Source organism: Ovis canadensis, chromosome 4 (genome assembly GCF_042477335.2).
Source record: "Ovis canadensis isolate MfBH-ARS-UI-01 breed Bighorn chromosome 4, ARS-UI_OviCan_v2, whole genome shotgun sequence".
Taxonomy (NCBI): Eukaryota; Metazoa; Chordata; class Mammalia; order Artiodactyla; family Bovidae; genus Ovis; species Ovis canadensis.
Window position 1 is genome coordinate 54,715,358 of NC_091248.1, and position 25,465 is coordinate 54,740,822.

Genomic DNA, 25,465 nt, shown 5'->3' on the forward strand with positions numbered 1-25,465 from the left:
CAAGGACAAAAAGGAGTTCTTAAAAGGTCAAACTGCTTAAACTACAAAGAAATAATACTCAAACTACCATCAGACTTCTTAACAGTAAAATTGAATTCTGGAATAAAGTGATATATGCCTTCAAAGTTAGGTCAGTCTTCATCCCGGATCATATGGAGAAAATGGTGAGCAGAATAAAGTCACTGCCACACAATTAAGCTATCAGGAGGTTACTTTCCACATAGCCCTTTTTTAGGTGGTTCCCTAAGTGGGTGTTCCTGGTGGGCTACAGTCCATGGGGTCACAAAGTGTCGGACACGACTGAGTGACTTCACAACTCACAATAAGTGTGTGCTCCAGAAAAAAAAGAGAAATAAATGAATAAACTAATATCAAAAAAATGAAGACAGACATATGGAATATAGAATATAAAGAATTCAATCATCAAGTCATATAGATATGGACCAAAATGTTTCATAGATAAATCAGCCCATATTGGAGAAGAACAAGTTAGAGAAGGAAATGACTTCATGAGGTAAAAAAAGATTTCATAGGTTTGTTATTTTGAGAATTTTAAAGAACGAAAAAAGTAAAATTTACAAAAAAGAAAGTCACCTAAACTATAGCAAAAATATAAATGATGGTGTGAAAGAATGAATGAAACTAGGTAGAAAAGAAAATGTTATCACAGTATGACATAGTTCCATGGTAAACACTATTTAGATGAAAATGAATTTTAAAAAAATACCTCATATTGCCTTTCAATTTTAAAACTAAGCTATAGGTAGAGACCAGAGGGTCACTTATTGCTATGGAACAAAATACACTGTAACCAACCTTGACAATAAATAAGAAAATGCTCAAGTGACTGAAGAGAGGAAGATGGAGAAGAGCTGGAGGAGAGGCTGTGGGTGGTATTACATACAAGTCTTAAACAATGATTCAGGAGATACTGGCTATTGTTGATGGAATAAGGAGTGAACGTGTAAGAATATAGTTTATAATAAAAATAAAACTAAAACAGTAACAAAAAGTGATAGCAATTTCTCTTTTACAGGGATCAAAGATTGAAAGTAAATTAAATATTGTGTGAAATCTCTGCTTCCACCAACGTCATTCCATGAACAAGAAACATGATCTCTAAATTAAGAAATATTAACATAGGCCTTTATACATGTTTAAAATGAGACTAAACAAAGAGAGTACTTGGCCAGAGAATCGTAAGTCCACCTCTACTATTTTCTTTTAAAATTGGTACTACTTTTTAAAAAATAAACTTCCTATTTCGTAATAACTTTAGATTTACAGAAAAGGGGCAAAAAGTATACAGAGTTCATATACACTTAATCAGTTTCCCCCATTAGTAATTTATATTACCATGATACATTTATCAAAACTAAAAAACTGACATTGGTACATTGCTGTTAACTGAACTCTAGACTTTATTTGGATTCCACCAAGATTTTCATGAACATCATCTTTACATTCCAGATTCAAGGTAGCACATTGCATTCGGTTGTCAGGCCTCCCCAGTCTTCTTTGTTTTGTGGCAGTTTCCCTGTCTCTCTTTGCTTTTATAACTTTGACAGTATTTAAGAATACTGGTCAGGTATTCTGCATAATGTCTTCTCATCTTGGTTTGTCTGTTGTTTAATGAAATTAGACTGAGGCTAAAGGTTTTAGAAAGAATACAACAGAGATGAAGTGTCCCTGTCTTCTCACCATATCAGAAGTACATGCTATCTTGATTACATCATTCATGGCATTATTCTTTTTTGGTTAAGGTAGTGTTTTCTATGTTTCACCACTGTACACTCTATTTCTCCTTTTGATGTTCTGTTCTTTGAAAGTAAACTATTAGGTCTCAGTTCAGTTCAGTCACTCAGTCGTGTCCAACTCTTTGCAACCCCATGAATTGCAGCACGCCAGGTCGGAGAAGGCAATGGCACCTCACTCCAGTACTCTTGCCTGGAAAATCCCATGGATGGAGGAGCCTGGTGGGCTGCAGTCCATGGGGTCGCTGAGAGTTGGACATGACTCAGTGACTTCACTTTCACTTTTCCCTTTCCTGCATTGGAGAAGGAAATGGCAACCCACTCCAGTGTTCTTGCCTGGAGAATCCCAGGGACAGCAGAGCCTGGTGGGCTGCTGTCTATGGGGTCACACAGAGTCAGACACGACTGAAGTGACTTAGCAGCAGCAGCAGCAGCAGGACTCCCTGTCCATCACCAACTCCCAGAGATCACTCAAACTCACGTCCATCGAGTCGATGATGCCATCCAGCCATCTCATCCTCTGTCGTCCCCTTCTCCTCCTGCCCCCAATCCCTCCCAGCATCAGAGTCTTTTCTAATGAGTCAGCTCTTGGCATGAGGTGGCCAAAGTACTGGAGTTTCAGCTTCAGCATCATTCCCTCCAAAGAAATCGCAGGGTTGATCTCCTGTAGGATGGACTGGTTAGATCTCCTTGCTGTCCAAGGGACTCTCAAGAGTCTTCTCCAATACCACAGTTCAAAAGCATCAATTCTTCAGTGCTCAGCTTTCTTCACAGTCCAACTCTCACATCCATACATGACCACTGGAAAAACCATAGCATTGACTAGACGGACCTTTGTTGGCAAAGTAATGTCTCTGCTTTTCAATATGCTATCTAGGTTAGTCATAACTTTCCTTCCAAGGAGTAAGTTTCTTTTAATTTCATGGCTGCAGCCACCATCTGCAGTGATTTTGGAGCCCCCCAAAATATAGTCTGACACTGTTTCCACTCTTTCCCCATCTATTTCCCATGAAGTGATAGGACCAGATGCCATGATCTTCATTTTCTGAATGTTGGTTGAGCTTTAAGCCAACTTTTTCACTCTCCTCTTTCACTTTCATCAAGAGGCTTTTGAGTTCCTCTTCACTTTCTGCCATAAGGGTGGTGTCATCTGCATATCTGAGTTTATTGATATTTCTCCCAGCAGTCTTGATTCCAGCTTGTGCTTCTTCCAGCCCAGCGTGTCTCATGATGTACTCTGCATGTAAGTTAAATACGCAGGATGACAATATACAGCCTTGACGTACTCCTTTTCTTATTTAGTCCAGCCTTAACTTAGGATAGGGACAGGAATTACTGTTTACCTCTTGTAGCATGGAGTATCTACACATATTATTCGGAATTCTTCTGGGAAGAAACATTTATTCATTTATTTAGTCATTTATTTATATCAGCATGAACTGATGTATACTTATTTTATAGTTTCGGTTATAACCCAGTATGATGCTATTTGGACTTCCCAGGTGGCGCTAGTGGTAAAGAATCTACCTGCCTATGCAGGAGATGTGGGTTTGATTCCTGGATCAGGAACATCCTCGAGTAGGAAATGGCACGTCACCCCAGTATTCTTGCCTGGAAAATTCCATGGGCAGAGGAGCCTGGCAGGCTATCGTCCATGAGGCCACAAAGAAGGGGACATGACTGAATGACTGAGTACACACACACCCTGTTATTTATTTTATTCTCAGATTATTTGCGTTTAGGCCATTGGGAACTCTTCTAAGTTAGTCATGTCTCTTTGAAGTATCTCCATCCTTTCATTTTTGAACATTTCCTTTTCTTTGGAGCTATAAGATGATCTAGGTTTATTTATTTATCTTTTAACCCTGATCCTAGAAACAGCTATTTCTCCAAGGATCCACAGTTCCTTTTTATTGGAAAATAATGTTTTGAGGCCAAGATCTAGGTATTGGATGTGCTTGCTGTTACTGTGTGTTATTGCTTATCAATGTATATAGCTAGATGATACACACACACACACACACACACACACACACACACACATATACCAGCCATAACCCTTGAGGATATATGCATTAGAAAAACAGAACCAGTAGGGTGTGTGTATCATAGAAAGAGATTTACTTTTAAGAATTGGCTCATGCAGTTAATGTGGACTGACAAATACAAAATCTGCAAGATGGCCCAGCAGGTAGGAGCCTCGGAGAAGAACCAGTGTTGCAGTTTACTAGCAATGGTCATCTGCTGCAGAGTTCTCTCTTGCTCAAAGGATGACAGTCTTTTTGTTCTACTCAGGCTTTCAACTGATGGGATGAGTCCCACCCATTTTATGGAGAGCAATAAACTTTACTCACAGTCCACTGATTTAAATATTAATTTCATCCAAAAACATTCTCAGAAAAACATCCAGAATGATATCTGGCCAAATATCTAAGCACAGTGGTCCAGTCACGTTGACCTATAAAGTTAGCCATCTTGCATATGTATCTATAACTGCTTCTGTTTCCATACATATTTATATGTATTTATATGACTGGTGTGTTACCATCCACCGGGTTGCAAAGAGTCAGATGAGACTTAGCTACTGAACAACAACAACAAATATGAGTTCATTTAATAGTTCTGACTCTTAGCCAGTCTCAATGATATTTTTGTAAATATGTCTTAATTTTTTAGCTAAATATTTAAGACATGAAACATCTTGACTTTCATTAATAAATGTGAAATTGAGAATTGTATGTTACCTGTAATTAGAAAATGTTTGAAATTAGTGAAGCAGGGAAATGATCAATGACTCCTAATACATGTTAGATATTTCATATTTTTTATTTTGCTTAAACTATACAATTATGGGAGGGAAACATCATTGATAACATTGTTCAAGTCAGAAATCTTCAGCTCAGGGAGAACAGAACTTGTCTAAATCCTCACAGAATGTTAGTTTATAACAAATAGTATAATTCAGAGGAAAGAAGATGGAACGGTACAGGGAGCAGGAACCAACAATTAGTTAACATTAAATTTCTGCTGTAACAAAGTGCCTCAAACTGGGCCATTTAAAATGACAGAAATTATTCTGTCACAGTTGTGAGGTTAGAAGTCCAAAATCAAGGTGTTGAGAGTTCCACGTTTCCTCTGAGCTCTCTATAGGAGAATCCTTCCTTGTTCCTTTCAGTTTCTGATAGCCCCAGGTGCTCCTTGGTGTGTGGTAACGTAACTCCAATCTGTCACCATAATTCATATGACCTTCTTTTTTTCAAGACACCAGTCATATGGGATTAAGGACCTACTCCAATGACCTCCTTCTAACTTATCTTTGCAAGGACCCTATTTCCAAATAAGATCACATTCACAAGTATGAGGGTTAAGACTTCAGCATATCATTTTGAGGGATACAGTTCAATCCACAGTTCCTCCCAAATAATGCTGACATAATTTAAAAAACCATTGAAACTATAGTCAAGACAGTGTGATCATGACTTACATAGAGAAAAGATGTCCAACAGGATATAGCAGGGCCAGACAGTGATGACCTAAGGGAGGTGGAAAGGAATGTAGATTCCTGAGTACTACATTGTGTTTCTCCTGTGTTCATTCAGATTTATTCCCTTTCTTAGCTTTCTTTGTTTTAAAATCTTAGGTGAGGATTATAAAGTAAAATATGGTGAACATAATGTGCTGTAAATGCTAACAGAGCTATTCCCTGCAAAATGCAAACTTACCTCATACAGCTCTCTGTTACAAAGTATCACCATTTCCCTGGACTTCCAACCTTCTTTGGCATTGTGCACAGCAAAACTTTGTTTCCTTAGAGACGTCCATATTTAATAGCAGACAGGGAGGCTTTGACTCAAAAGTAGAAGAGAAAAGAGACAGGGTACCTGACTGTAAGAGCGTTAAACATTTCAAGAAATGCTTTTATACTAGTGGAGGACCTTCTTTGGGTTAAACTATTACACAAATTGACAAGTAGAGTGAAATATGGATCATCTATGTGACTTGATTAATTACCAGGTTGCAGTCTGAGAAAAGTAGATTTATACTTAAATCTATGCCAATCTGTGATTTTGTATCGTAACTTAAAAATAGTGAAAGTGAGCAATGAACTGGTTATTTTTTCTAAGTCTAAATATGAGGAAAATGCTAAACTTTAAAAGTAAAGCACATTTGTTTGCCCTTCAAAATCTGAGAAGATAAAATCATAACACATGCAAAAACTTCACTGAGTATTAGCCAGTGAATTGTTGAAGCAGTCAGTGTTTAAAATATTGCCAAAGGCTACTTTCTCTCCTATAAGTAAATTATTGTGTTTCAATTTGCAGATATTCTCATCATGTTTTGGTTTCACTCAAATAATAATCCTAAAATAATAAAAAAAAAAATCTGATAAGGGAGGAAATGCAAAAAAAAAGGGGGGGGGAACATTTTGGAGTTACGAGTGCCTTAAATGAAAATGAAAGACTGTAAGAATCATAAGAACATTCATATTTTGTATGAAAGTGATATACAACAAAATCATACCCCAGGGTATGTATGTGCATATGATGTTAAAGTATATAAAGAACATAAATTCCATGGAGAAACAACATATTGTGACCAAGAGTTTATGCACACTCAAGAGACTTACAGTGAAAGTGAAAGTCTCTCAGTCGTGTCTGACTCTTTGCGACCCCATGGATAGTCCATGGAATTCTCCAGACCAGAATACTGGAGTAGATAGCTGTTCCCTTCTCCAGGGGATGTTTCTGACCCAGGAATTGAACGAGGGTCTCCTGTATCGCAGGTGGATTCTTCACCAGCTGAGTTACCAGGGGAGCTCCCAAGATAGACTTAAATGGAAGTTAAATAATGAAATATTTCCTAATATCAAAAATTGTTGCCTTTTAGAAACCTTTATATTCGGTCTATACATACATCCATAGGCAAATGACAGCATCAATAATGGGTGCAAGTTCTAATTTGTATTTTCAAAACTGAGATGATACCTTCAGTATACCTATGTTCTAATAGAGTTATATTATCTTTTAATGTTTATTCTTAAACTGTAGATCCAGAGTCAGAATATTCCTAGAAACTTTTAATATTTCTTCAAAATATATGGGTATGTATGGGGATAGGAGAGGTGCTGTTTTTAACTCCAGGAAAATAAATAGTTCATTCCGAAAAGAAAAGTTCTCCATATAAAAATCTTACAATGTGATGAATTTTCTGGGGTTACAGATGCACATTTATACTTTCTAAGGGATCGATAAAAAAGTATCCAACACTAGCACTTAATCCTATGGCTGGAGCTCAATGTCTCTCAATAAAATTAAAAAAAAAAAAAAACAAACTTCTGTACATTTTATAATATTTTATAAAAGTTTTATAAAATCTTTGAAGTTTTTAAAATTTATCAAACTTTTATAAAAATTTCATATTTTCTATTATGAAAAATATAGGAAGTACAAATGCTTTTTTCCCCTAGCTAATATGAATTTTCTATAAATAAAAATAATATACCATGTGTTCCTGAAATAATATGCTTATAATTATAAATGTTTTGCATTAATTTACTCATCATAGAATTTTGTTTTATTTTTAATTAATTAACTATGGGTGTGCTGGGTCTTTGTTGCTGCATGCAGGCTTTAGTTGCGGTGCATGCACTTCTCATTATGGCGACTTCAGTAATTTGTGGCTCACAGATTATAGAGGAAGGGCTTAGCAGTTGTGGTGCAAAGGCTTAGTTGCCTTGCAACATGTGGAATCTTCCCTGGGCAGGGATCAAACCTGTGTCCACTGCATTGGCAAGTGGATTCTTAACCACTACACTATCAGGAAAGACCCTTCACAGAATTTTAAAACTGAATTGGTATTATTGGTGTTATTTTTTATAGCTCTTCATTTAAACCATAGATATATTCTGAAAATATATATGCTTTTAACATGAATGCTAACTAAATAAAATTTTTGGATCGATTGAAGAACCCTTTGATAAAGTAAGTTTTTAAAATTCATGCTATTATTACAGCATTAGGTAATCCAAGATATTTAATATACGATATTTTGTTAAATGATATATACTTAAAAGTAATGAAATTGGGATGAAATCTGCAGAATATGAAAATAAAATTTGTAGAAAGTTTAAATCTTAAAAGATTATACTTTTGTTGCTTCAAATTAAGACCTTGGTAGAAGAAAGCTTAAATGAAACAACTCTAGAGTAAAACATGAGAAGAAACAAAATTATATTCAGTTATTGGAAATAGATATTTTTTTCCCTTTCTATCCCAAGAGTTGCTGCTACTAGGCTCTTTTTAATCATGTATGCTGTTATTTTTATGTTTAATGTGATAGGAGTTTCCCAGAACCTTGTTTTAAATTTTAAATGGAGAACTCAAAACATGTTTTCTGAATTTTAATTTTAAACCTCAAAGTTTAAAATTTGAATTAATTCATACCACATGTTCTTATAGCAGTTGATTATCAAGAATGAAGCCAATTCAAATGTTCTCACAGAATTTACAAACTCAAATTAAAATTCAAATACAGCCTGAAGAGGAAAATACAAACATAATTACCTTTGGGAGTAAAGTTATGAACCTTGGAAAGTAGTTACTTCAAAAGTCAGTAAGAAACTCCATGTATTGCAATGAAACACTATTAGTAACAATAAAATATATTATTTAGGCTTCTTCAGGTCCACAAAACATTACTAAAAGAAAAGTTTGATATAGTTAATTGAGCAACCATTTATCAAGCAGTCACTGTGTACCGATTTGGCTTTGCTTCTGGCTACAAAATCTCTAGAGGTCGATGTCCTGTCCTGTGGCAGTGGAGTTAAAGGAGAACATTTTCACACGATGGTAACATAAAATATACAGCAGAGACTTCCCTGGTCGCCCAGTAGTTAAGAATCCACCTGCCAGTGCCAGGGACACGGGTTCGATGTCTGGTCTGGGACGATCCCACATGCTGCAGAGCAGCTAAGCCCATGAGCCACGACTACCGAAGCCCACGTCCACAGTGCCTACGCCCGCAGAGCCTGTGCTCCGCAACAGGAGAGGAGGCCACCGCAGTGAGGAGCGCGCACACCGCAAGGAAGAGCAGCCCCCTCCCACCGCAACTGGAAGAAAGGCAGCGTGGCAACAGAGACTCAGCACAGCCAAAAAAACAAATAAATACGTATTTTTTAAAGTATACAGCAGAGGGATAAACAAATTTATGGTAATAATGAGAGAGAAGGTGTCATCATACATTATAATATCTAACCATCAAGCTAACAGTAGTTGGTATAATTCTCATTTTAAAAATAATAAAAATAAAACTGGAAATCACACGATACTCAAAATAGTAAGTTAATGTATCAAAAATATAAATAAAAATCTATTTGACATCAAAATTGATATTGTTATCATTTTATGTATAATACCCAACTTCACTAATGTTTGCCTAGGATTGTAGGAGTGTTCTACAGAGAGGATTTGTCTCAATGAATGAGAAAGAATTTGCCAAGTGGGTGAGATGGAGGAAAACAGAGGAAATGGCATGTGAAAACCACAAAAGGTGACGAGGTACAGTATGGTCAAACAATTGTAAGGCGAGGCATTTGATATATAGACGTTTAAGGAGCAAGGGGAAGGAATAGGTGAGAGGGGAATGAAGGATTATCTTGGACCAGTCAGTGAAAGGGAATGTCTGAGCCATGAAAATAAGCTGGAACATTATCCCCAGTGAATGAACAAAAGACTATTCAGAAACCCTGGTGACAACTGGCATAACAGGTAACCTGTAACTTGCCGTTTAAAAGTCAGGTGTGACCTGCCTTGATATCACTGAACCTCATGTTACTTAGGCTTGAATTCACTGTGCAGATTTGTTTCTGGATTGGCTTTTACTATATTTACACAAGTAACAAACTAGGCTTAGAGGAAGAGAACTAATTTGTTAATATATAACTATAAATATGTTCGGATAGATGACAAAAAATTATTCAGGGATTTTGTTTCATAATTGTGTGGTCTTTTACCTAGACAATTTATTATTGATTCCTTCTTCTACCTGTATTTCCTGAAATACTTCTCCATCTATATTTCAAGGCTGTTCATTAATCATCACGGTTCTAGCTATTCTATAAATGCAAAGGAGAAATACATAGTGATTTTGCTTTGAAACTTCCTATACTTTCATGGTGATAATAAAACATCTGAATTTATAATTCAGATGTGTGAGATAAAGTATTTAGTATCCAACAAAAACAAAAAACCTTCTTCAGGACCTAAATAGCCTTCTTCAGGACCTAAATAGGAAGCCAGGTAAAGTTTTCCACTTCTTCCTGCTTACCAGACTGAACCAATGTACCCACAGTAGTGAGAAGTGGACTTTGACACAGGCAGATCTGAATTCACTGCCTAGAGACAGGGCCCAAGTAAGAGCAGGCGACTCAATTTTTTGCACTGGCTCTCTATTTGCATAATGTAAGCACTTATATTTTCTTTTTAGGACCATTAAGGAGTTTAAAAGAAATAGTGTTTGTAAAATATCTATTAAGTAACATGTGCGTGTTTGCTAAGTTGCTTCAGTCGTGTCTGACTCTTTGTGACCCCGTGGACTGTAGCCTGCTAAGCTTCTCTGTCCATTGTATTCTCCAGGCAAGTATACTGGAGTAGGTTACTATGCCCTCCTCCAGAGAGTCCTCCCAAACCAGGGATTGAACCCACATTTCTTATATTAGCAGGATGGTTCTTTGCCACTAGGACCACCTGGGAAGCTCATTAAATAACATATTCTCTTCTAACTCATACTCCTTTTTCTGGTACACTTCTGGTCTAAAATTCAACAAGCCCATTGCCATGGATACAATCCATCAAAGAAAAGCTATTTTGTAGAAATGTACCCCGAAGTTGCATATCTTATGTCACATTTTTTTAAAAAATGAAAATTGTTTATCTCCTTTAAAGTTTTTAAACCCCACTTGAAATGTCAAAGCACTAAGTAGTTGATTATTTTAAAATTTATTGCACAGCCTTCTCTATCTCCCAGAGATCAATGGTAGGGAAGACGACTTTGTCATGTAATTTTCATTATGAAGCTGCCTTTGTTAGGATGTAAAAGTTGTTTATACAATATTCTACTTTCTAATCAACCACTTAAGGTTCATGAAGAATAGAAAAGTAGTAAAATTTGAAGATAATGTGGAAAAGGCCTTTGACTAGGTTAAAAAGCTGCAGATGGGAATCAGCTATAACTAACAATCCTGAACTTATTGCTCCAGCTGGTAATTATTTTTGAGCCTTGTTACACACATCTGACAATCAGAGGTGTTCACATTGGCCTCTTGTAGCTCTTCTGTGAGAACATGTGGGAAAGAGTTTTATACTGCCAGATAGAGAAACAGAGCTCAGGATACAATAGATCTAGCAAAGTGGTTTGCCTTTCTTAAGCCAAGTCTGATGGTGTGTGTGTGTGTGTGTGTGTGTGTGTGTGTGTGTGTGTGTGCATATATTCAATTAGCAAACTCTATTTATTAAGGAACTATCATTTACTTTGCAACTGCAGTTGTTGATGCTCAGTTGCTGAGTCTTGTCTGACCCTTTGCAACCCCATGAACTGCATCTTGCCAGGCTTCCTGGTCCATCACCAACTCCCAGAGCTTGCTCAAACTCATGTCCATTGAGTCAGTGATGCCATCCAACCATCTCATCCTCTGTTGTCCCCTTGTCCTCCTGCCTGCAATCTTTCCCAGCATCAGGGTCTCTTTCAGGGAGTCAGCATCAGGTGGCCAAAATATTGGAGCTTCATCTTTACCATCAGTCCTTCCAATAAATATTCAGGATTGATTTCCTTTAGGATTGACTGGTTTGATCTCCTTGCTGTCCAAGGGACTCTCAACAGTCTTCTCCAGCACCTCAGTTTGAAAGCATCAGTTCTTTGGCACTCAGCCTTCTTTACGGTCCAACTCACATCCATACATGACTACTGGAAAAACCATAGCTTTGACTAGAAGACTTTTGTTGGCAAAGTGATATCTCTGCTTTTTAATACACTATCTAGGTTTTTCATAACTTTTCTTCCAAGGAACAACTGTCTTTTAATTTAATGGCTGCAATCACCATCTACAGTGATTTTGGAGTCCAAGAAAATGAAATCTGTAACTGTTTCCACTTTTTTTCCCATCTATTGTCATGAAGTGATGGGACCAGATGTCATGATCTTAGTTTTTTGAATGTTGAATTTTAAGCCAGCTTTTTAACTTTCCTCTTTCACCTTCCTCAAGAGACTCATTAGTTTCTCTTCACTTTCTGCCATGAACAGTATGAAAACGCAACTGCAGTTGTTTACAGTTGATCTTGAAGACAGATACTACTCCCCTCATGAAGTTTCCCGTGAAATATTCCTGTAAGGACAAAACAAATGCAGAGTTCACATTTTACCCCTGTGATAATATGAGTGACCACAATACTGTTTTACAAGCTTTGTCATGTGCACATAAAAAATAAAATAAAATCACTAACAGACTCTTACTACTGAAATTCCTTACCATTCTACTTCTGTGTTTGAAATACAGTAATATATAGACATTAGAGAGAACATACTTTCATTTGGCTGAGTTGGGAAATATAGAACTTTATTGTGTATGAACAATTTAAAAATATTTAAAGTAATGCTGAACTAGATTTCACATTTTATAAAATCTTATACATTCACCTGCTATAAAATCACAAAGGCAAAAAGGTGCAAAGAAGCAGCAATTTCTTTCTGGCAGTTTCTCTCTCCAGAGCAAACCACTATCACCAGTTTATTTTGTTTAATGCCAGGAACTTTACAAGTTGAGAAGCCTAGGGTTTAGAACACATCAAAAGAGAAAGAGATCAAGGGTCAAGGATATAGATTAGCAATGGGTTAAGAATGAAAGTAGAGATACACTCATCGTATTGAAAAATAAGGAATGATTTTAATGGAGGAAATACTAAAGCCTATTAGCCATGCAGATAGCAATTCCACACACATATTTCTAGACCAGACCTGTTTGACTGGCTTGGTCTCAGAACAACTAAGGTAACCAAAAGAGAATGCTGATGTGAACAAAGTCAATAACCGTTTGCAGCACAAACATTCTAAAGATATGGTTCAGGAGATTTAAAATGCTATCATCTAGAATTTGAGCAAATGAGGAAGTTAGGAGGCAGGAAAGTCAAAGAGGAGAAGAGAATTACAGAAGGGAGGAAACATACAATATAACTCACATTGAAAAAATTAGACAAGCCATTCAATTAGCTCAAGTTATTTCCCACCTATGAGGACAGGGTCAAAACTGCATCCAAGAAAAGTGTCACTGGCCATTAATGTTTCTTATATAAGTCCTGTCAAGGTTTTTTAGGCTTCTAAGTAGTTTGGAAAAAGAGGGGCAGAGATAAATCTTATTATGGTCACCTATTGACCCTCTTAAAATTTCACTATATGGCCCAAGTTTCAGTCAAACATGAGAGGTAATTGTGTCCTTGTGCTTGAATCTGACTTGACTAATGCCTATCAATATTTTCATCACTCATTTTGAGGTGTGGTCAATGGTAAATGTCTGAGTCCTGTGCAAATACTATTAACGTCTCAGTACTGGGCAAATACTGTTCAGTTAAATACACTGAAAGAAGTTTATTCAGCAAGGAAAGAGAGTATCATAGCACAAGTTTCATAGACTGGTTAAATATAAGCTATTTTCATACTCTCTAAAGCCTTTTGAAGAATTGAGTTTTGGTAGTAAATTTGGCATGCATTTCACCTTGCATTTCTTTATCTTGGTTCCCTGTGTAAATATATTCTACTTTGCATGGGTTTACAGATTAATCAGTGTCTAATGGGGCTTCTCTGGTGGCTCAGCAGCAAAGAATCTGCCTGCAATGTAGGAGATCTAGGTTTGATCCCTGGAGGAGGGTGTGGCAACCCATTCCAGTATTCTTGTCTGGAGAATCCCATGGACAGAGGAGCCTGGTGAGCTGTAGTCCATAGGGTCACACAGAGTCAGACACAACTAAAGCGACTAAGCAACTGCAGCAGCAAGTGTCTAATGACTCCACATTTGGAAATTAAGGATTATACAGTTTGTTAATGCTCACTGCATTCTTCTTTCTAATGATTTATTCTTTTCCCTCCCTAATTTACAAATGCTGAAGGATATATACAAATACATCAGTAGGAAAGTAATAATGATCACTATAACTCGGATCTTAATCAGTTTCAGATGTATTTCAGAGAAAACCATGCATAGTGGTTACTCATGTTTACATCTGGTTTCTAATACTGTCAGATGTTTTGTCAGTTAAATTCATTATTACAAACATGTCAAGGAGCTGCTCGCATTTTTATTTCACTAATTATCACAAAAATAATTTAACTGTATTAGATTTTTTTAAAGAACAGATCCACTTAATTTGAAATTTCTTTCATAAACATAGTTTGTGTCTGAAGATAATATTGGTCATGGAATATAATTTTTGAACACAAGTTTGCATTCTTATTTGGCATAATCCCTTCATATCTCACTGCACAGAAAAAGTTGGTAGCATAACATAAGAAGTGGTGCTTAGATACATGAAAGATGTGTCTTAATCACTTCTTCTCTTCCTTCTAGTGAGATTTAGCTCAGCTGTCCCACTCCATCAAAGATTTTGCACTCTCAGAAGTATTTTCTATGATAGTTTATAAGAATTTAGTGATCTAACTTATTTCATAAAGAAAATTATAAGAAACACGGTAGAGAAATTTCACTCCATGTTCTCTCTGTATAGTGACATCTACTGGGCTGTAGCTCACAGTGATTTTTAAGCAAGTACCTGCTCATTTTATGGAGATGGAAGCTCATTCCTCCCCAAGTACAAATATGTAGTTAATTGTGATCCAGAGAAATAATTTTCACTTAAACATCAACGTTAGTTCCAGAATTTAACAAGGTTACCTGAAGGTAGTGCTGGAAATATATACCCTTGATGTCTAGATTCGTAAACCTCTGTTGGTATAATTCAAAACAGGCTTCTTCTATACAACTGTGAAATAATTTCTTAATATTATGTTTTGGGAGTATCCCGGAAGGTAGGGTATTGTATATGAGTGACCGTGGAAAGGTCGACAAAGTTACTGCATTGGGGACATTAAGGAAGCACAATAGGAAACAATACCCATTAAAAGGATAAACTTCTGCGATGAGACTGTTTTATGTCGACCGGTTTTAGAAAACGTTCTACAGGAAAAGATCGAGACTCATGCCTTTTAAAAACCCATCTACTTGCCTTAAAAGGATGCTGTGATCCTTTTCTGGCAAAAACTGCTTTGCACTTTGATAGTTTAAGGCCAAGCTTAATCCTGAATGCCTTCCCAGAGCAGCCGGTAACAAACAAAAACCTTGGAACACACCCTGTAAGTTGCTCACTCCACCGCGGAGTGAGAAAGGAGCAGAGTTGTTTAGTTGGCCCCCTAGCCTGCTGCAGCGCATTCCTGTATCTCGAGGGCAGCTTGTCCTGGGGTCGGCCCCGCCCTGGCGGCTCCCTGCCACCCTCTCGCGGGCGCGCTCTGGGTGGGGCCTCGCGGCCGGTGGAGATGCGGCCGAGTGTGTTGGGCGGGTGATGTGAGCTGGCTGGGCGGCGCGCCGGGGCAGCCGGAGCCGTGCGCCGCGTAGCTGTAATCGGACACCCGAGCGCTCGCCCTTGCGCCGGCCACTTTCCATTCACTCCCGAGTGCTTGATTGAGCGACGCGGAGCAGGGCTCCGGGTGCCGCGCCGCGGCAACGCTGAGGATTCCTTTACAAAGGAACTCAGAAGGCAGGAAAGAAAGAATTTCATCGCTGGGACGTCCTAGAAATTACGGTCTTTTGGGGAAAGCGCTAGAAAAGAGGATCCAAACCTGTAGCGCATTGACGACTTTTCCGCGCTGATCTCTTTCCACCTCGGTAAGCTGGATTCGTTGTTTTCAGCATTACAAATTTAGCAAAATACAACTTTGGATCTGTGTATAGACTTTTCACACATCCGTGTTCTCAAATCTGGGCATTTTCTTAAGAGCGCATGTAGTTTGTCATGGAAGTGTTTCCCTAGCAGAGAGCCTGGCTGGAATTGTTTTTTTAGGTTATGACACCTGCGGAGAGTTTAAAGTTGAGTATCCCTGCCTTCTAAGGCAAAATTACTGGAGAGAATTTTATAAGAGGCCTTTCATTACATGTTATTAGTGTTCAGTCGTTACAAGTGAACACAGTAAGCATCGTGTCTTAAGTGTTTGAGTTAAAGGGGAGAAGTCATAAAATGTGAGGGGCGGGGGCATGTATAAGATACTTGACTTTCCCTCACTTCTCATCTCTGGATGGCTTGAAATCACGTTGCTCTTTATACTCACTCCACTTGACCTGTCATTTCATCTCCAATGTTATTTTTTGCAATTTGTGGCATATGTTGCTTTCATAGGGACATATCAGATAAGATATTGATAATAGCAGTATGTAAAAATGTGTATTTATTGTCCTGCTTAATACAGAGGCAAAGGTTAGGCATATTTATATATTTGGTGGGGAATTTAACTATAAAGTCAGCAAAACCAGGGAGCAAATTACTAAGGGAAAATCACCCTATAAAATCGGTTTTCTTTCAAGTTAATTTAGGGATAACAAGGTGAAGAGGTTGTGGAAGCAGGAAGTGTTTCTTTTGAAAATTAGGAACACAAACATCTCTAGGGTTTTCTCCATCTGTGTGGTCAAAGAAGCATAGAATTTTTTTTTTCGACCTCTTACATGTACCACCTAAGAAATCAATAGAAGTTTTGTTTACAATGGCATATTCAGTTTAGTTGTTCTTTTGATTCTGTATTACTGAAGCTTCTCTATTGCTCCTGTACTGTATTACTTGTCAAATTTTATTGGCATTTCTTTATTGAATAATTGTGGTAAGATTTTACTTTTAAAAGCCACATACTATTGAAGATCAGTATTGTTATAACCTGTAAAAATAAATTTCTAGATTAAACTCTGTCATGTCATCTCATTGTATAATTGTGTTAGACTCAAAATGATTTTTCTTTTTGATGGTCCTGAGTTTATTTTGCATGTGGCTACTGGAGCTCCTATAGATTTGATATTACACATGTGATCTCTGGTATTCAGACATTAGTTAATAGCATATATCAATTATATAGATATGGTTTTAAACAGTAATACCTGTCCCTCTGATTTATCCTTTGAAATTTTGACAGCCCACTTTCTAGGTGATTTATTTTAAAAAAGCATTGAGGGATACATGGTTCACTGGATTGCTCACCACTAGGTCATTGGTTTGTATTTGGCACAAATTCATGGTTACCTCATCTACATCATTTAACAGCTGTATGGTCATCTGTATAAACTGGCAGATAACTAATTCCAGTGATATAAGTGATGAGGAATTAAGCCCTGGTAGATTTTTGTGTAGAACTATCATTTCAGAGATGGTTACTCCAAAGAGCTAATGAGTGTGTGGAAGTGAAATTTTATGTGAGGTTTTTCTACTGCTACTGTATTTATGGTAGAAAGAGAAGTTTCCATCTGTTAATCCCTATTGGCACCATTCTCAAATCTTTTCAATGTAATGTGTGTTTTGCTGTTGTTGTTTAAAGAGAATAACAAGTTTAAATATTGGTTTTTCCTTTGGGAATTGACAACATTTTCCTGGCTGCTTTGTTTAATATTCACATTATTTTGCTGGATGATGAAATAATTTCACTTTTAACAAAGACTTCCAGACACAAATGAATTCAGATCCAAATTTTCACATGTAAGACAGAAAGTCACAGCACCTCCTACTGTTTGCATGACTCTGAAAGTTCAGATATGTCTTTGTGAATAAGGTGCTGTCTAGATTGCAGGTTTTGTGTGTATGGGTGGGTGTGTGCTCCTAAAGTGTGAAGTAAAATATAACAAACTTATTATCTTTATTGTAAAGGTATTTTCCCTTGGATATTAACTTGCAAATCTGAAGAAATGGCATTCCAGGCAGTTTGCCTCTTGGTTGGAGTATTTGTTTGTTCTACCTATGTGAAAGGATCGTCTCAGCCCCAAGCAAGAGTTTACTTAACATTTGATGGTAAGAAAGTCGATAAACAATCTGAGAAAAATTTTGAAGTCTTTTTTTTTCTTAATCCAGATACAAAAATTAGTAAAGAGAGTAAAATAATAATTGAGTATTGATTAGCATTAAAAAATGTCTACTGGATTGCTTTTTGGATGATGTGGCTGTTTTAAATTATTGATTACCAGACAAAGCCCTCTATTTCATTTGTTTATGAAAATGTTTGAAATGGATTCTGCCCTTTTTTGAAGTTCCTTCTGTGTTTACATGTACATTCATGAGGAGATGGTGAGGACTCCAAAGCCTAAGATCTTTAAGCTTAGTAGTCATTTACCTTTGATGAGGAATACCCCTTATACGGAACTTCTCATCCATAGAAAGAGCTGTGCAGGTTTAGTTATTGAAATTTTTTTCTAATACCTTTTGAGCCTTAAATTCAAGACTAGGTCTCTCCATATGTTGTTCTAATGGTGTTCTTCTATTTCCATGAGGAGATCCTGAGGTTGGCAAACTCTCCTAAGTAATTAAAAAGGACCTAAAATAATATGCTTTGGATTGCTGTTATATGCAAATGCTCTCTTCCGAATCTTGGAAAATGAGTGTGATTTCAAATATTCACGAACATGAAAGGCATATTAAGGTCCTCTGAGGGAATGGTTTGCCAAATGTGTGTGTGAGCTTTAATGTATATAATATAAAAGACTTGGAGATGGATGATTTTGGTCGTCATGTAACCCAAAATAATTGGACAGATGGAATAAGAGATGGATCAGGAAGATCATCTTGCCAGTCAGAGTCACTTATATTTTTATTGCTCCTTTCAGCTTTATCTCTGCATAAACATTAGTGTCACTGGGCATATTTTCATTCATTTGAGAAACAGTATACTCTTAGGCCTTATATAGCTGTGAGCCTTTGAAACTCTGTTATTTTGAATTTCAAACAGCAGTATGACTGACAATTATGAGTCAAATGTCCATCTTTTTTCTTAGTTTCTTAAATCACCAGCACTTTCCCCAGGGTCATCACAAGCACTGAAGGAGCCTTATTTGGAACTTAGAGTGTGTGAGCTTCTGATTGTTTCCTTAGCTTCTGAATTAGCCATTCCCCTCAAGAACCCATGGCTATCAAGTTGGGAAGAAAAAAGACCTTTTGAAATGTCTTTTTTTTTTTAAATTACTAACACAACTTGCTGGCTGCTTTCACCTCTTCTCCCAGGATGAAAACTGTGAATTGTTGTTGTTTACTCACTGAGTTGTTTCTGACTTTTCTGCAACCCCATGGACTATAGCCCATAGGCTCCTCTGTCTGTGACATTTCCCAGGCAAGAATGCTGAAGTGGGTTGCCATTTCCTTCCTCAGGGGATCTTCTAGACCCAGGGATTGAACCTCCATCTCCTGCATTGCAGGTGGATTCTTTACCACTGAGCCACCAGGGAAGCCCTAGAGCTATGAATTATCTAATCAAGTAAAAAAAATAAAGGCACTAAGGAGCAGTGTAATTCCCTCCCTGTTTTCTGTATTTCTCTCAGTATATAGGAAGATGACATGGCAACCCACTCCAGTATTCTTGCCTAGAGAATTCCGTGGACAGAAGAGACTGGTGGGCTGCTGTCCACAGGGTCGCACAGAGTCAGACACGACTGAAGCGACTTAGCATGCATGCATAGGAAGATGAAGTGATTGCATAGGTTAGGTATCTAAACCTGCTTTCTGTTACACTGAAACTAATTAAAAAATTTTAAACTGAAACTTAAGCTTGAATATTTAACTGTTAAAAACAAGTTTGTCACTAGAGATAGTTCATCAAGGCTGTTTTTGAAAAGACAGTTACATTTTATCTTTTAAAGAGGAAATTAAGTAATACAGTCTTTTGAAACCAGACTTCAGTATCTTATAGGATAATGACTACTGTTTACAACATGACTGGAAATTATGATGAACTTTTTAAAATACTGTATATCTAAAATTTTAAGTGCTCTGAAATTAAAAAAAAATCTTATAGAATAATACTTAATTTATAACATATGCCGAATACAGCATGATTAGATAAGATAACTATCTGAAAATCTTATAATTCCTATTTTATTCTCCCCAAGAGTCTTACTTGGAAATAACTAGATAGAATTCACTTAATTTGGATACTGTTTTAAAAATATATATCACCAAGGATAATGAAATCCCACAATTTATAAATTAATAACAAAAAAACCCTCCAAAAATTAACTATGTAATAGGAAAAGTATCTTGAGAAAAACCAGTTGTTTAAAATGTATAAATTTTAATCATTAGGTCATAGTAATTTTCTTAACTGATTTGACTGCACCTGCTTGAAGTCTTGTTCCAAATTTCTTATTACTTAAAGTGTCTCAGTGATCTTATTATGATTTGTCTGAGTATCACACTGAATAGGTTACTAAAGATATAGAATTTTTATACAGGGTTGACATATATACTTTCTTTCATTTATTAATAGTTTAAAATTTCTGAGTGACCCGTTAGAAGAATCCTTTCAGTTTTGTCTTACTGTCCAGTTAAGAATCACAGTCAGTTTAAAGGTGTGTGAAAAAAGAGATCTCTTCTCCCATACACATTCTGTCCCTTCTTGTGGTGGTGGAGTGATGGAGTGATAGCATTTGGGGAACAGTGACTTACAGACTTGCCTTCCCTATTAATCTAGCACAAGGTCACCCAGATGGTTATCACTCCTAGGGGAGAATATACTTCAGGCATTATTAAATAATTATGTATGCTGGATAAATCTTTAATATTAAAAGAACTGTTATTCCAATTAGATACTGTGTTTCATAAAATTTTACGCCAAATAGCTTTTCAAATGAATAAAAAGTTCATGCAAATTATTTTTGTTTGAATTGAATTTTTCTTGAAAAAATGCAGTAGTTTATGGATTTGTATTTCATAACATTATTGTCATATTCTTTCCAGAAAATCTTTAGGACCAATAAGGTTCGTAAGGAAAAGCAAGGCTATGTACATAAATAGACAGAACATGTTTTGATTGCTAATATTAAATTCTTAATGTTCAGTCAGTCAGTCAGTCATGTCTGACTCTTTGCAACCCCATGGACTGCAGCTCACAAGGTTCCCTGTCCTTCGCTGTCTCCCAGAGCTTGTTCAAACTCATGTCCATTGAGTCAGTGATGCCATCCAATGATCTTGTCCTCTGTTGTCCCCTTCTCTTCCTGCCTTCTATCTTTCCTAGCATCAAGGTCTTTTCCAGTGAGTCGGCTCTTCACATCAGGTGGCCAAAGTATTAGAGTTTCATCTCTAGCATCAGTCCTTCCAATGAATATTCAGGGTTGATTTCCTTTAGGATTGACTGCTTTGATCTCCTTGCAGTCCAAGGGACTCTCAAGAGCCTTCTCCAGCACCACAGTTCGAAAGCATCAATTCTTTGGCATTCAGCTTTCTTTATGGTCCAACTCTTACATCCATACATGACTACTGGAAAAACAATAGCTTTGACTCTACGGACCTTTGTTTACAATGTAGCGTCTCTGCTTTTTAATGTGCTGTCTAGGTTTGTCATAGCTTTTCTTCCAAGGAGCAAGCATATTGAAAGATGTTCCCTCTATTCCTACACTTAATATTTCTTGTAAATGAATGTTGAATTTTGTCAAATACTTTCTGTGCATCTATTTAAGACAATCAGTTTTTCTGGGTTTTCTCCTTCATTTTGATACTGTGGTATATCATGATGATTGTTTTGCAGGTACTGAACCATTCTTACATCCCTAGAATAACTCCCAGTTGATTGTGGTGGATGCTTCTGTTAATGTATTGTTGAATTCTGTCTGCTGATAGTTTGTTGATGATGTTTGTACCTATGTTCATCTGGGATATTGGCCTATAATTTGTGTGTGTGTTTGGTGTCCTTTATGATAGATTTTCATGGCAGCCCACTCCAGTATTCTTGCCTGGAGACTCCCTTGGACAGAGGAGCCTGGTGGGCTGCAGTCCATGGGGTTGCAAAGAGTCGGACATGACTGAAGGGACTTAGTATAACATAGCCTAGCATGATAGATTTTGGTGTGTTGTATTTCCATTTTCATGTGTCCCGAGATATTTTCTTAATTTCTCTTTTGATTTTTTCATTGACCAGTTGGTTGTTTAGTTGTTGTTGTTTAACTGCTAAGTTGTGTTCAAGTTGTTCAGTAACATGTTTAATCTCCACCTATTTGCAGAGTTGTGTTTTTGTTTCTCAGATTTTTCTTGTAGTTGATTTCTAGTCTTATACCATTGTGACCAGAAAGAGACTTGATTTGATTTCAGTCTTCTTAAATGCATATGACCTAAAACGTGATCTATCCTGAAAAAATATTCCATGTGCCCTTGAGAAGAATGTTTATTATGATGCTTTTAGATAGAATGTTCTATATATATCTGTTAAGTCTTTCTGGTTTAATGTTTTGTTCAAGACTGATTTCTGTTGATTTTATGTTGGGATGATCTATTCATTGATTTAAAGGAGATATTACAGTTATCTCCTTTTATATTGCTGTCATTTTCTCCCTTTAGGACTGTTAATATTTGCTTTATATATTTAGGTACTCCTATTTTAGATGAATAAATATTATAAATATTATATCTTTTTTTGTTGGTTTGACAACTTTATCATATAATAACCATCTTTGTTTTATTTTTTACATTCTTGGTTTAAAGTCTATTTTGTCTGATATAAATATATCTACTCCAACTTTCTTTCGGTTTCTGTTTGCAAAGAACATCTTTTTTTTCATCCCTTAACATTTAGTGTATGTATGCCTTACATCTGAAGTCAACCTCTTATAAGAAACATGTAGTTGGGTCTTGTTTTTAATCCATTCAGCCATTCTGTGTGTTTTGATTGTAGAATTTATTCCATTTATATTTAAAATAATATTAAACAAGTCTGTATGATTTTTCTATTAATAATTGTTTTCTTGCTATTTTCTCTGCCTTTCTTCTCTTATTCTCCTCCCTTGTCCATTTGTTGTTGTTGTTTGTTTCTTTTTTTATTGCTTGATAGTTCTTTTTTCCAATTTTTATTGGAATATAGCTGATTTACAGGGCTTCCCAGGTGACTCAGTGTTGAAAAATCCATTTGTCAATGCAGGAGACACAGAATATGCAGGTTTGATACCTGGGTCAGAAATATTCCCTGGAGGAGAGAATTGCACCCCACTCCAGTATTCTTGCCTGGGAAATCACATGGACAGAGGAACCAGGCAGGCTACAGTCCATGGGGAAACGAAGAGTTGAAATGACTGAGCCATTCAGCACACACCTCTCAGTTGACTTACAGTATTGCGTTAGTTTCTGTTGTAGAGTGCATTAAATCAGGGATGTGTATACGTATATCTACTCCTTTCTTTCCCTTAGATTATTTTCCCATATAGGCTTTTACAGGGTATCTTCCTTTGTGTTTTGATGGCTTTCTTTACTGTTATGCTCAGATTTTTTTTCTTATCTTTTATGTACCAGTGAGATTTTTATTTTCATATGTTTTCTTGTTACCTGTTGGTTCCCTTTCTTTTCAGCTTAATGAAGTTCCTTTAACTTTTCTTATAAGGCCAGTCTATTGGTTGTGAACTCCTTTGGTTTTTTCCTGACTGGAAAACTTTTATCTTTCCTTTGGTTCAGGATGATAACCTTGTGGGGTGGAGTATTTTTGGTTGGAAGTTTTTTTTTCTCCTTTCGGCGTCTTGAATATACCATGCTACTCTCTTTTGTCCTTGAAAGGTTTTGCTGAAAATTCTGCTGATAAGTCTTATAGGGATCCCATTATATGTAACAATGTAACAAGTTGCTTTTTTTTCCCCCTTTCTTGCTGTTTTTAAGATTCTTTTGTGATCTTCAAATTTGACCTTATAATTACAGTGTGCCATTGTGTGGATCTCTTGGGTTCTTCTTATTTGAAACTTTCAGGGATTCTTGGATCTGGATGTCCTGTTCCAAAATTAGGGAAGTTTTCAACCATTATTTCTTTGAATAAAGTTCCTGCCTTTTCTAGAACTCCTTCTTTTACTTCTGGGACCCTGGTTAAGCAAATGTTACTCCTTTTCATGTTGTCATACAGGTACTGTGAAGTGAAGTGAATTCGCTCAGTCATGTCCGACTCTTTGCGACCCCATGGACTGTAGCCTACCAGGCTCCTCCATCCGTGGGATTTTCCAGGCAAGAGTACTGGAGTGGGTAGCCATTTCCTTCAAAGCTATCTTAACTTTAAAAAATTTTTTTTTTGTTTTGTTTTGTTTCCCTGTTTGGGTGAATTCTACTGCCCTGTTACCAGATTACTGATTCTTTCTTCTGTTTGATCTTGTCTGCTGTTGAACCCTTCTACTGTATTTTTCAGTTCAGTTTGTATATTCTTTAATTCTGAGACTTCTGTTTTGTACTTTCTTATCTCTTCTGTATTGTTCAGGTTCTCACTGTCTTCATCAGTCTTATAAATTCAGTGAGCATCTTTATGACTTATGCTTTGAACTGTTTATCAGATAAATTTCTCATCTCCATTTAATTCAGATTTTTTTCTGAGGTTTTATTTTGTTCTTTGTTTGGAGCATATTCTTGTTTCCTCATTTTGCTTGACACTTTGTTTCTGTGTATTATATGAAATAGCTACCTCCCTCAGTATTGAAGGAATGGTCTTGTGAGGAGATGAACCTTAATTGTTCAACCTTGAACTAACATTTACTTGTCTCTCAAACTTTTGTGATTGTCTGAAAGTGTGAAAGTGTTTAGCTCAGCTGTGTCTGACTCTGTGACCCAATGGGCTGTAACCTCTGTCCATGAAATTCTCCAGGCCAAAATACTGGAGTGGGTTGCCATTCCCTTCTCCAGAGGATCTTCCCAAACCAGGGATCAAACCCCGCTCTCCCACATTGCAGGCAGATTCTGCAAGCTTTTTGATTGTCTAAGGAAGCCTTGTGATTGTCTAAGCAGTCTGATTCATTCTTGATGGGTCACAGATGAGGATGTAACAATGACTGTGAGAGTTTCATAGCAAGGGATCTCAGGAAAAACCTAGTTTCAGGCTGATCGGAAGACTTTGCTCATGTAGCAGCTTTTGAGATATGCAAATATATACAGCTCTGTGGGACCACAGTTTTAAGCCCTGCTGTCCTCTAGACCAGGTGATATGAAGGTGTCCCCTAGATGACAGTTGTGAAACTCAGGGCTCCAAACAAGTGTATAAACTATTTTCTGGTAGGTACTAGTGAGCTGAAATGAGGCCAGAGGAGAGTACAACCATGGCATTCTCTGGCCTACATTCCCTGAGAGCACTTCCATAGCCTCTGGTGTGTGGCAAATGTTAAGTCTCCCCCTAAGACTGAAGCTCAAGAAAATAGGTCTCTCTCTCTCCCTCTCTCTCTCTCTCTCTCTCTCTCTCTCTCTCTCTCTCTCTCTCTCTCTCTCTCTCTCTTTTCCACAGAAAGTCGGGTTGTGTTTCACTATGCTGTGTCTGTTCAATGTCCTGGGTGTGGTAGCCTCCCAACACCGACTCTGATTGTTTCAGTCCAAAAAGCTCACCAGGCCACCAAGCCATATAATCAGGGTGCATCTTCTGTGTGGACTGGGCATACCTGCTGGCTTTAGTGATCCAGCAGGAGAGCTCAGGGTCATGATGAATCTGCAGACTTTAACAGT

General features: G+C 37.0%; 1 protein-coding gene across 1 annotated transcript in view; it reads left to right on the forward strand.

The window, feature by feature from the left end:
* Positions 1-15,312: 15,312 nt before the first annotated feature.
* Positions 15,313-25,465, forward strand: part of SEMA3C (semaphorin 3C) — a 206,575-nt gene continuing 196,422 nt past the window's right edge. The window contains exons 1-2 of the mRNA XM_069586671.1: positions 15,313-15,675; positions 17,690-17,830. Coding sequence (XP_069442772.1) covers positions 17,728-17,830 — 103 coding nt within the window. The 5' untranslated portion in view covers positions 15,313-15,675; positions 17,690-17,727. The remainder of the gene's footprint in view (positions 15,676-17,689; positions 17,831-25,465) is intronic.